The sequence below is a fragment of the Equus caballus genome, chromosome 4 (assembly GCF_041296265.1).
Source record: "Equus caballus isolate H_3958 breed thoroughbred chromosome 4, TB-T2T, whole genome shotgun sequence".
NCBI lineage: Eukaryota > Metazoa > Chordata > Mammalia > Perissodactyla > Equidae > Equus > Equus caballus.
The window spans coordinates 78,029,583-78,043,067 of record NC_091687.1 but is presented as its reverse complement, the minus strand read 5'-3'; the positions used below and the strand labels follow the sequence as shown (position 1 = coordinate 78,043,067).

At 39.3% G+C, this 13,485-nt stretch overlaps 1 protein-coding gene across 2 annotated transcripts in view; it reads right to left on the bottom strand.

Moving 5' to 3' along the window:
• MET (MET proto-oncogene, receptor tyrosine kinase) overlaps window positions 1-13,485 on the bottom strand; it is a 113,166-nt gene that overhangs the window by 46,285 nt on the left and 53,396 nt on the right. For both annotated transcript variants that reach the window (XM_014739000.3, NM_001114147.1), the window contains 3 exon segments: window positions 11,901-12,092; window positions 1,274-1,408; window positions 354-527 (listed from right to left, as the gene is read on the bottom strand). In XM_014739000.3, the coding sequence (XP_014594486.1) occupies window positions 354-527; window positions 1,274-1,408; window positions 11,901-12,092 (501 nt within the window).

Below are 13,485 nucleotides of genomic sequence, written 5' to 3'. Positions count from 1 at the left end.
ATAAAGTGAGTAGTGTGGAATCAGAGAGTGGGTGAGTCAGGCAGGAACAGGCCCCAGGGTGAGGAAACGGGGAGCAATGCTGCTCACTAGCTACCACTCTTTTATTCACATGGCACTAAAGGAGAGCTATTGCCCAGGAGAGAATCTACTTAGTGAGCATGAAGTCAACACTCCAAGGGCAGGACTCAGGGGGATGTGCCCAAATGCCACCCTAAAGAAATAACACAGAGGGAGACGGTGCTTTGGCTGACGTCTTACAGCTAAACAAGAAAATTAATTTTGGGATTTTTTTTTTCATTAAAGCTATTTGTGTTTACCAAGAAACACACACGTCAGCAGACAGAGATTCCTACCTTGTAGATTGTAGGCAGACAGATCTCTTGAGTCCATGTTCCGTTGTGGCATTCCTCCAATCGCACACATTTGTCGTGGCACCAGCCACACTGCACAAAGGGAGGGGCGGAGAGACACTGACTGCAGGACTGGAAATGTTCACAGCCCAAGCCATTCAGTGGGATCTTGGTGATCTGTGAAGAAAAGTGATGGGAAGAGCTTCCAGAGGAGTTGTTTGTTTGTTAAATAAAAACTAAATACACCAAAGATACACGTAAATATAATTTTACAGAATCTGTGTGCAAATCATATAATAATTAAGAGATTAATATTAAAAAAATCAAATTCCTTCCTTCCCTCTATTGTTACGTGATAAAAGTTAACATTACTGTCCAGTGAACCCAAGCATTGTCATGCAATATTAGAGGTTCTATTTAGTAGGAACATTTTGCACTGTCTGAGACGATTTTAAAATAACAAGAATATAATTTAAGCTGCTGGAAAACACACTTGGACCCCTGGGAAATTCTAAGTAAGTTTACACATCATTCTGGCATCAAGACGTACCTCCTTCTCTCAGAGAAAAGGGATTACTGGCTGGCATCAGATTCCAGTGCACATTTCAGGATTCATCTCCCTGCCCTAGAGTTCTGCCAGTAGGACTGGAATTCTCATTCTGTGTTTGTTTTTCTCATTGAGAAATACAGGACAAAAGGAGAAGTACTCATTATGACGAGAACCTCCCCTAGGTCCAATCTTCCCTGAATAAAAATTTAACTTGATTTCGGAAGATCTCTGGAATACTCAAGAAAGAACTTGACAGAGGCGAGGTAAATCCAGGATGAAGAGAGAGTTTAAAAAGAGCCACATGACGCTGGCTGTAAATATCCATTCAGGAAGACTTGCACTCATGAAACCTCCCTGTGGGAACAGGGCTTACCTTTTTCCCGGTGACAACCAGTGTGTAACCATTTTGGTTTAATGGGTGTTCCACAATCACTTCTGGAGACACAGGGTGGGAATCCAGGTGAAAATTCACATGAGGGGTTGACGATCCTGATCGAGAAACCACAACCTGAGAAATAAAACAGAAAACACCCTTAGTCCAACAAGCTCAGTTTAAATATAAGTGGAAAACGTGGATGATACGGTAATAACAGATTAGGGGGGCTTGTGGGTATTTGAACTAAAGGCCCAACAGTTATCTCATTGTAAATCAATAAGACATCTTCTAATCTCCTGCCTTGAAGATAATTCATCTGAACCCCCAGGACAGACTTTTGCCTATGATCTTTTAATGATTTCTACGGAAGGAGATCTTCAGGTCAACCAGCCAGCACATGGCGACAAATCCTCACGACTGTATTGGGAACTGGAGGAGCCAAAACTCTCCCTGGAACAGAAGACCTCACTTATGCTACAAGGATCCTGGATTATTTTTTAATATCCTCCCGACGCTCCCACTGGGCAGCTTCTCTTGACATAATAGAAAGTGTAGTGGACGGGAGTCTGCAGACCTGGCTCTAGTTCCAGCTTTGCTACTCTTAAGCCATATTTATAGATCTTTGGAGGTCAAAATAGGCCCTCAGCTAATTTGAAATGAAGTGCTGTAGTTTTTATAAACCATTGTCCCATCATGTGTTATTACTTGGATTATAAATAAAGTTCTGCTTCTTGGCTTGGTTTTATAATGAGGCCTGAGGGTTTTAACAATTCTTTGGAAATGAGGTTTGTTGGCTGGTGTCATTCTTGCTTTCAGGTATTTCTAATTTGGGATGTTTCTCAGCTATAGAATTTCCATCTGACCTGTCGTTAGAACTCAATAATAATGAACTCCAGGGATAAAATCAGGATGACCATCTGAGATGAACACTCAGACTTCAGGAGAGTTTAGGAGCACTCAGAGACTTTCAGTCTTAAATAGGCCATAAGGTTGCGTCTACATGAGGGGGAAGGAGGCTGAGCACAGATCTGGGCTTGAAATTGCCCGACATCCCCAAAATCCATTTAGGTTTCATTGAAAGTGCATTCATTTGCTGTGGGTATGAAGTCACAGGACAAACATGCACCTCTGTGAGTTTAGGATTACTTGAACAACCACTCCTTCTACCCCAGCTTTCTCATCTGTAAAATGGGAATGAAAATTATAGGAGTAATTAACTGCTTAGTACTCAAACTCACACACAACATATAAATGTTCTGGGGAACCAGTAATAATTTTTTTCTTCAACATGATAAAGGAGTCAAGCAGCCTGAAACAATTTGGGAAGATTCCCAAAGTACCTAATTTACTGCCAGAAAGTGAACTGTTAATAGAGAAACTAACCAACCTCATATAGAGCCATAAGAGTTAAACACCATGACATTTTTCATTTAACATTTGTTCTACCCCCAACACTTAATCCTTTCAAAACATCTCCACTAAGCAAGATGGCTATATGTGCACAGAAGTTAAATGACGGATGAAAGGTCATTTGGCCAGGATGGGAAAGGAGGGAAACTACTGTTATTCCTAAATTTAGAGCCAAATAGGTATTTGTGACTTCTGCAGGCAAAGTAAAAAGAAGTTCAGTTACTAGTCCTGCCTCCCTCTGGGTGCTGGTTATGAGCAGAGTATCAGGACATGAGACTTCTAAAGCCTCTATCGCAAATTATCCAGATTTCAGTTATCCAATTTTTCGATCTTAACTCACTTCTGGTGCTCACCACATCTTGTTTTTCCTACCCCCTCTTCCTGCTTTTTTCATGTTTCCCTGGCTGATGCCAATCACTTCAAACTGCAAAGGTGAAAAAAATTCCTTCTCTCACACACAAGTCAAAAACAAAACAAAACACCAGTCTTTCTTAATACCCTGACTCTGTTCTCCACCTCATCCTGTGCTTTCCACTTCACTGAAGACTATTTATCCCTATGAACCTTCCTATGGATATTTGCATTTTGTGTCTCTCCCTCTTCCATCTTCCATTCTCTTCAGACCTGTTACATAGCAATCACCTTCTAGTACCCATTTCTCTCCTATCTTCTAGCTCTCTTTAATGTCATTTCCCATATATATAATAAGCAATCTCTTCTTAATTACTAGGTCATCATCTTTGACTTTATCAAATACCTGACGTCCATCCAAATATTCATTTCCCAGAAAAGATTAACCTTTCTGTGTCTTTTCATAAAGAAGCTCTTTGTACCTCTGGAACTAGGATAGATGGATTTGGTGTGTCCCCTGTCAAGACTTCTTGTCTAACATCCCACAACTAGAAGGACCTGCAACTAAGATATACAACTGTGTACGGGGGGGGTTTGGGGAGATAAAGCAGAAAAAAAAAAAGACTTCTTGTCTGGAGAGTCCCACATATATGGCACTCTCATAATAGGTAACTGAGCCAGGCATTGCGCTAAGTGCTTTAAATGGATATTTTGTTTACTCTTCGCAGTAATCCTACAAGATAGGTACTTTATTTTCCATAAAAAAAGTATGACAGAGAATTTTAGCTAGAAAATACAAAAGTCAGGTTCTCAAGGAGCTTTATCTAATGCCAGAATCTGTTTGCCTGACCTCTTCTTTAAACACTCAACTGCTACACTTTTGGAGCACCAGAGTAAATACGGATAAAAAGCTTCAAATCTGAGCTCCCAGAGCCACTCATGAGTCAAAGCATTAAAACAAATTTCACAATGTATTTGCCTTGCCAAATACTCCTTGTTTCAGTAATCTTGGCTGCACAAGTTAAGTGTGCTTAAGGAGAAAGACTCCACATCTAAACAGCCTTTGATGGCACAGGGAAAATGTTACCAGCACCGCTGGCAAGCTCTACTTTTGATCCTGAGCTGGGATGAGTGTGGCTTGGTATAGGAAATGGGACGAAAAGAGAAGACATGAAGGCTGTGTTTTTAAAGTGAGATGACTGTTTGGAATCTTGAGCAGAGGTCGTATCACAGATGCAAATACCTTCTTAGTTGATCATTAGCTGTCTCTCTGTTGGGTTACCCACTGCTATAAAATGCCAGGAATGCTTTTCTATCGTTAATTCTCCACTTTCTCTTATTGCCGGAACTCTAAATAATTGAGCAACCACTTTAACTCTCAAAATACTCCTGAACTAATGTTTTCCAGAAATTAGGAATTCCTTTTGGTTGTCATGGAGCTATTTCTAGGGATGGAACTGAATCTAGCATCTAAATCTAATTCTCATGATGAATCAGCTGGCAAAAAGGATAATTAGTATGAAATAGAAGACTGGCAATTATCTTTTGTGTTGCCACTGTGTTAACAACTAATCGTTAGTATTTAGGTTTCAAAACCTTTTCTTTAGTGCTCTTGAAAAAATACAAGACTAAAATGTTTTGGGGCAAGGGAGTAGGGAGGAATCTGAATTTACTTGATTGTTATGGCTATGATCTCAAATTATCTGGGTGAGGACATGGGGAAAAAAATATGTATAAATAAAACACAACCTTTGTGGCTAGGCTCCAAATTTCATAAATCTAGACAAAGTAATTTTGTGTGATGTATCTACAAATACATAAAGGCCAGATCCCCTCACCCCCGACACACAGTTTTGTTTTTAAGATGTTTTAGAATTTAATTTTTTAAAAGAATGATGAATATAATTTAACATAAGATATTTGTACTCTCCTCATTTTTTTTTAAAGTGGACAATTCAATGGTTTTTAGTTTCACAGATTTGTGCAACCATCACCACAATCAGCTTTGGAACATTTTCATTACCTCAAAGGGAACCCCACATCTCTTAGCCATTCCCGCCCCCGGCTCCCCCCCACCCCCCCATTCCCTCATATCCTCCAGTCCCTGGCAACCACGAATCTACTTTCTGGTTTTCCTATTCTGATTTTCCTATTCTGGACATTTCCTCTAAACAGAAACTTACAATACGTGGTCTTTTGTGACTGGCTTCTTTCACTTAGCAGAATGTTTTCAAGGTTCATAAATGTTGGAGCAGGTATCGATACTTCATTCCTTTTTATTTCCAATAATATTCCACTGTATGGATATACTATATTTTATTTATCCATTTATCAGTTTTTGGGCTTTTGGGTTGTTCCTACTTTTTGGCTATTGTGAATAATGCTGCTATGAACATTCATGTATAGCTTTTTGTGTGAGCGTATATTTTCATTTCTCTTGGGTATATACCTAGGAGTGGATTTGTTGGGTCTTATGGTAACTCTATGTTTAACCTTTTGGGGGACTGCCCGATCATTTTCCATAGGGACTGCACAATTCTACATTCTCACCAGCAATGCAGGAAGGTTCTAATTTCTCAATATCTTCACTGACATTTGTTATTTTTCATTGTCTTGATTATAGCCATCCTAGTGGGTGTGAAGTGGTACTTCATTGTGGTTTTGGTTTGTATTTCTCTGCCAAATGTTCTCTTAAGTTAAGTAAAAGGCAAGTTTACTTCTGGGGGTTCACAGCCTTCCGCCCATTCCTCCTCCCTGAGACTGAGTACTTGAGCATCACCTGCTGAGCCTCCCAACCAGTGTTCTGAAGAACATCCCCTTATGGTCAGACTGGACTTTTGTAAAACACGGTCCTAGAGAGGCTGGACGTGGGGGAGGCACACAAGGGACAAAAATAATTCTCACTAGGAGAATCAGTCAGAGTGGGAGATGCAGCACACTCCCCAGCCCTACTATTTTTGAAGATCAAAGTGAATTTTCCTTTCATAAGAACAGAAAACACACTGTTATATTTCTAGGCAAATAGAACTGAATGGAAACTTTGATATTATCTAGATTGATTTCTAATTTAAAAGTTAAGAAAAATACAAGGTTTCTGTTAAGGAATAAGGAAAATTTTATTTTTAATGAAAAATGATGCAAATTATTGGAGTTTGAGACAAAGAAAAAAATGAGAGTGGAGAGAAAAAACTGTGAGTGAAGCTGATGACACCATTAATAAACAGACTGGGTTATAACTGGATGTGACCTTAGGGATCCAGGGAGTGGGTCTACTTTCCCAGTAGCTCCTAGTACAGAGTCAGGCACATGGAAGGTCCCAAAAGCACATTTATTGCCTAAACATTTGAATAGACTGAAATAAGATGCTCACTTAAGCCTTGATGAAGGGATGGGGTTTTTAAATGTTTCAGATGTTTAGATAATCTTCAATAGTTTGATCTGCATTTTCAAGGTATGACTTCTGATGCCTCTTGCCTGTTCCCTGCTGCAATGGACTGAATGTTTGCATCCCCCACAATTCATATGTTGAAATCCACACTCCCAGGTGCTGGTATTAGGAGACGAGACTGTTGGGAGGTGATCAGGTCATGAGGCTGAAGCCCTCTCGAATTCGATTAGTGCCCTTATAGAAAGGATCTCAGAGAACTCTCTTGTCCTTCTTCTCCCATATAAGGACACAGCAAGAAGATGGCCTTCTATGAACCAGGAAGCAGATCTTACCACGACAGTAGATCTGGTGGCACCTTGATCTTGGACTTGCCAGTCTCTAGAACTGTGAGGAATAAATGTTTGTTGTTTAAGCCACCCAGTCTATGCTAATGAGTTACAGCAGCCCAAACTAAGATACCCGCTCTGGGTTTACTATCTTCTTCAGTATGTGAGAGAAATTGGTGTTTGTTTAGAAGGAAATTAGATACAAAGAGTAGAGTTATGTGTTTCAGTCAAGCTAAACATCTAGTTTTACAGAATAGAAAAAAACACAAAAGTGAGAAGAAGTAGAAGTTGCTGATTGGTGCTGACAGCTCAAAATTAAAGTGGTAAGACAAAGTACCAGGTGGTGAAAACGGAATTAAATGAAGCTTTATTGGGTTCTTTCCTTTTACTCTTTCTGGCACATGGGCAGAGGTGGTTTTGCACCAACTTGACACTACAAAGGGCAGGTGTACGAGAAAACAAAACAATTTTTCTTACTATTACAGTACTGATTGATGGATGTGTATTTCAACTTTTTGAAATGAGTCACTGAGTTGAAATGAGTCATTACCAGGTTGAGACTTTCGTAAAAAATTTCAAGCATCTAAAAACCAAATAAGCTAGTAAGTTTGTAAAAATTTTAAAATAATACTTTCAAGTCATATTCCAAATACAATGATTGTAGGATTAGCCAATCTGCACACAAAGATATCTGTTTCTGAATTTTCACTGTCATAAAAATTCAAAAATACTACTGATATATATATTTTATGTCTTAAAATGTCTCTCCACTCTTTTAAATAAGCACCCAAACAAGAAATTCCAGTTATTCCCTGCTACCAAAACCAAAACAGAAAAAAAGTTTAGCATTATCTCATGGTTTCAAATATTTATGGTATTTTAAATTGTAACATCATTTAAATTGTAACACATGTAACAGTATATAAAATATATGTATTTCAAGAGCATGTATTTATTCATTTTAGGTGACTATACATGAACTGGGCTTAATTTTTGATTACAGATATAACTGAAATTATTATTTATAATTGGTTCTTTTTCACACAAAAGAAATTTCAGAACTCATGAGTATATTTTCTAAAGAAATGTACCAAAGTTACCATTCTTTAGGGATGTAACTAAATCAATAATGTACCCATTAAAAAAAGGCAGATGATATTTTTATCTGAACATTTTATAAAGACATATAAAGATGGTAAGTTAGGAATCCCTAAAGAGAAATGCTGTTCGAGTTCAAGTTTCATTTGGCTGTGTCTCTGCTGGATGCTCACAGCATTGATGATCTGTGTCTACACACTCTAAAATAGCAGTAATCCCAAACGTAAAATATATGCTTCCAACACAAAGCACTGATATGCCATGACGGTGGCACAGGAACCAAAGGAATCTGAAGACAAGAGGTCAACATATTGAATTGATTGTGGGTGATGAGTGGTAACAGCATCAAGGAACAGGAGAGAGCAAAAAGGGGGATGGGAGAGGAGCAAAGATGATGCCGAAGAACCTAATGACAGCTGTGATAGTGCCCAGGCAGTAGCTACTGTATGCAGACAAAGTAGCTGCCCAGGGAATGTTTGTGGAGCTGAACTTGAAACACGTCTTGAAAGTGCCTCCCCACCCCCACCCTGCCCCTGATCCACTCACTCTCCCTGGCCTGACAGTCATGCACAAATATTTTAATAGCAATGCCTTGCATCTAGAGATTAAAGGCCTTATACAAGAGCTGTAAAAAAAAAAAAAAAAAAAAATCAAGCAAGCATTGTTTTTGGATGTAGATTAGACGAGGAGCTCAGAAGGGGAGATGTGGGCAATCCCTGTGATTAGTCCTGTGATCTTCACGAGAATCCCTCTTCCCTCTCCCATGTAGCTGGGTGGGTACACTGCGCTAATGTTCCGGAGCCTGTTCTTTTCTTCATCCCCTCCCCCTCCAAATTTGTAAGGCGCGTTCTCACCGTTTACGTATACTATCTCAAACATTGCTTATCATATTATTTTACTTCAAAGTATCCCAAGAGAGTGATCACAGAAACAAAAACTGTTTTTGAAATCTATATCTATATTGACATGACTCTCCAGATAGAGAGACTTAAATATATGTACATATTAGTGTATTTATACATAGCTGCACCTGTACTGGATAAGTTTCACATGTTTAAATGTTAGAAACATGTCAAAAATGTCTTTTCTGCCATACATAAAATATTGTTAGCTAAACAATATAATTCTTTCTAATCAAATAACCACTGTGAAATACCTGATTCACTTTGCACCCGACAGCTGGGGCTGTAGCTTGTATTCCCAGCCGGAGCTCAACATAAGCACAATAGGAAAGGCAGAAACAGCTGCAAACTCTTGGGAGAAAACATTTGCAAAGCAACTTTGCCTTTAGGCTTCAGGGTAGGAAGGAAGTAAAATCATTTTTCTGTTCCTTTTCATGTATGGCAGCTGTCTTTGGAAAAAAAAAAATTATGTCCATTCTACTTTGTAACAGAAACTCCGTAGTATTATTAAAACATGAATTGCAGAAACGTAGGCCTGGCCAACAGATTTAGCACTTTAGTGCAGTCAAAACATTTACAGAACTAGGTAGGTAATTACTGCTCTGACAGATTAAGCTAGAAGGTCCCCATGTCTTCGCTGCACTCCTGACTCCTCCTCCAATAGTATTTGGTGTAAACAAACTGGATTTCAGTAACGTTGATTCTTGATCCTCCAAATGCTTTAGGTTTATTTACAGAAAATTTTACCGAATGGAGTTCTCTTAGGCAAGTATCAGAGAAATAGATCCTCTCTCTGTGGGTCTCGAAAGCCCTTTGTGTGTATGTCTTTGTCTCATGTAGTCTTGGTAAGAGGTACACATTTTTACCTCCCCTACTAAAATTTTAGTTCCTTAAAGGCAGATTCTGTGTCACTGCTTCCTTTGCTTCACTTATTTCTCTAGTAAAAGCCAAGTTAGTAAATTCCTGATATGTATTTAATGAATTAATAGCCACCTGGTTTTAAAAAAAATTAGTGATATCAGTACTTTTCAGAAAATAAATATCTACTTATTTACTTATTTTCATCTTTAATGCTTTGGATGCACAGGTAATGGGCATACTATAGCTTCCTTTATGAAAATGCTGGGAGGCAAGAATAAAACATCTGTTACAGCAGTTGTTATAATGAGACTGATGCGTGACATATCAGTTGGGTGGTGGCATCTGTCACACAGCACAACTTATTCAGTTATTAAAGCTATCTATCTAAAAGTGTGATTTCATTAGAACTTTAGAATCTGGAAATAGGCCAGGAACCTTTTGATGTAAAATAGTGGGGGCTGGCACTGTGGCTGAGTGGTTAAGTCCACATGCTCTGCTTTGGTGGTCCAGGGTTTCGCCTGTTCGGATCCTGGGCGAGGACATGGCACTGCTCATCAGGCCACAATGAGGCAGCGTCCCACATGCCACAACTAGAAGGACCCAAACTAAAAATATACAACTATGTACTGGGGGGATTTGGGGAGAAAAAGGAAAAATAAAATCTTTAAAAAAAAAGTGTCAGACCTAAAATGACTATAGAAAGCTGCTTAATATGAAACTGGATTGGTGAGGTAATAGAGAATTTAGAAAGAAAGAAAAGCAGAAATAAAGATAAAGGGAAGCAAATCAATAGAATGAACATATTAGGAAGTCAATAGATGTTAGCCTCTCTCATCCTCCTCTAAATCTTTAGGAATTCAGCACAATAACATCGATGTAAACTAAAAACACATAAACACAACATAATACTATGTATTTTGCAAGGATAATAGATATGACCATATTTCAAATATGTTAGAGTGCTTGTCTGTGTGGGAGGGGACCGGGCACCCCTCCTTCAGATTTTGAGGAGCTAAGGACAGAATTAAACGGTGTGAGGTGGGTAAATAAGAACACTGAGCTGGGAGGGTAGGAGGAGGGGGAGAAAAAGGGTAGTTAACTGTGAAGCAGTGGGAGGAGGAGAGACTAAGCGTGGGAACACTTAGATAACAGGATCCATATGATACGTTTTGAGCTAGGAAGGTTTTACTTACATGTTTTATGACTTTGAAAAAGCTCCACCCTGCCCACTAGTACAGGACAAACATGATTTAAAATATGGTAACGACCAATATCTAGACTGCTATAAAGACAGTGGAATTTTTAAAAATGTTTTGTAAAAGAATACAGATAGAGGATGTACATACGGATGGGCAAGTCACAGGAAAACATCTTCGTCCTCAGTTGGTTTACTAGAAGTCATTGTCTGACGAGGATGTTACTTATACCAGACAATTATGAAATAAGCATCTCTCTTTAAAAGATACTTCTAGTATTTGTGGAAAGTCAACATTTCCATAGATGCCATCGTCATCCTGCATTAATCAAGAATCTACTAATGAACTCAGGTTGAAAGCTCTACTTAATAACCATTAAAGCCATAAGACAGATCCAACACAAGAGCATTTTCATTTCTGCAAAGTGCTATAATTCTTGTATCTAGGAAACACAACAACTGCAAGTCTGAAATGTGAACTTTTATTGTATGGAAATACTGTTGCTATCCATTAAGAGCATTTCTTAACAAAATCCGGGTATTTTTTCCCCCAGTATCTGAACTTCTTTGTGTCTGAGCCCATCATTTTGCAGAATCAGGAGAGCTGGAGTTACAATGGGATTTTGATGATAACGTCCCTTCCTAACTCCTGCCAATATTTCTCAATGATGTGAATGTTTCTTCTCATGGAGGCGCACGGTTCACACAATAGCTCTCCTTTGATCTGTAGCTTCCCTTGAAATAGGAAAACATCGCCTGGAAGTTCTTTAATTGTTTCATTTTATTTTCCAATCATGTGATAGAATTCATGAATGGAAAAAAAAAAAACCAAACTCAAACCATTCTGGGCAAGAAAATTAAAGCAACCACATTTAAACTGAAAGCTTCATGAATTTAACAAAAACAGGCCATACACTTCCTAAAAAGTGGACCAGGCTTCATTGTTTTGCTTTCAGTCTGTGTCTCTAGCTTCTACTGTGATTTTCACTTTACAATATTTGCAAACACCTTACTGCAAAAACAAAAACAAATACAAATTAACTGCATAAATCCAGATAAAACAGACACACAGTCACTCTCAGAAAGCATTTACCTGCATGAAGCGACCTTCTGATGTCCCAAGATTAGCTATAGTGAGGTTTCCTTTAATGAAGGTGGATATAGATGTCAAGAGGACTTGGTTGAATTGGCCCATGAACAAGTCAACGCGCTGCAAAGCTGTGGTAAACTCCGTTCGATATTCATCATTGCGCACTTCACAGCCTGATGAATTTCTCAAAAGTGTCTGGAATAAAATGTAGTCATAGAATTAATGAGTCCAGATGCGAACAAGCTGGTAAGAAACTCTTTGGTGTGTCTTTTCAGAGCTTGGAGGGAAATGGCAAGGATAACTGTGCAAATAGCTCCAGACAGGCAGAAATATTTCTAGTGACCTAAATGGCTCCAGTATTGCTAGGTGCTGTTGTGTATATATAGACCCTAAACTGAGGGCAAACCTTACTATCATAATTTGGACTGTCGTTCAATATGTGCATACCTAAAGATGGAACTTCGCTGGTGCTATTAAAAGAAAAACAAAACCATAAATGTCTCAGCCCTGGACAGAAAGGGAATGCTTCTAGTAGGCAAGTCCAATGAGATGAAGTTCAACTAAAATAATCATGAACGTTGGAGTCACACTAGGACATTGTAATTTAAAAAGTGTGCCTTTGTGCATCTGTGTGCAGGGAGATAGTGGGGGGTGGTGGGTGACAGATATTTCATGGGGAGCCCCCAGAGCATAAAGCCCAGACCCAAGTGCCTGCATCAAACCTGGTCCCCAATGCTTATTTACTTTCCACAGTCCCTATAATCTCTCTCTGTTTGTGAAATTCACGTTATCTCTGTTTCAATTCCCCCATCTGTAAAATCAAGGGAATTACAGAAATATGCCTAGCTGATAGAGCTGTTGTAAAGATTAAATGGGCTAGTTTATAGAGCTCTCTTACCACACAACCCAGCATGCAGAGAATACCACTTAAGTATTTGTCATCGTTAGGGTGAAAAGGCTCAAAAAATGTAAAAGCGGCACATCAAATCCCTCAGTAGCCAGCTTACTAAAAAGCAATTAAGGGTTCAATCAGGTATTTATCCTTTAGGCTCAACTTTAAAGGGAAAGATTTTTAAAAATATTGTTCAGTAATATATGACAGTTAAACACTGTGGAGCCCTCCTTGCACCTTGACGCTTCAGTCTGCCAGTTTCCTCTACTTCTCAGTCTCCTTTGCAGGACCATCCATGCTTGGCCATCAGTGTCAGGGTCTCTCAAGGCTCCAGCCTCGGGCTGCTCCTCCGCTCACCCTTCACACTCCCCAGGCAATCTCAGTCTCTCCTGTGACGTCTATCACTAGTTAGCTGACACACACGTTGGGACCTCCAGGCTACCCCTCTCCTCGGAGCTGAGTGGCATATGTCAAACTGCCTATGAAACCTGCATTCAGATGTCTCAAAGAACTCAGGCTCAACAGGACCAAGGTAGAAATCACAATCTTCCTCCATGCCTGATTTTATGATAAAATGCATCCCAGCAAGTGGCTCTACCACTCCTCCAGGTGCACAAGTCAGGAATCTAAGCGTCACCCTTGATTCCTCCCCACATACAGTCCATCACCAATTCCACCAACTGCATTTTCTATCTC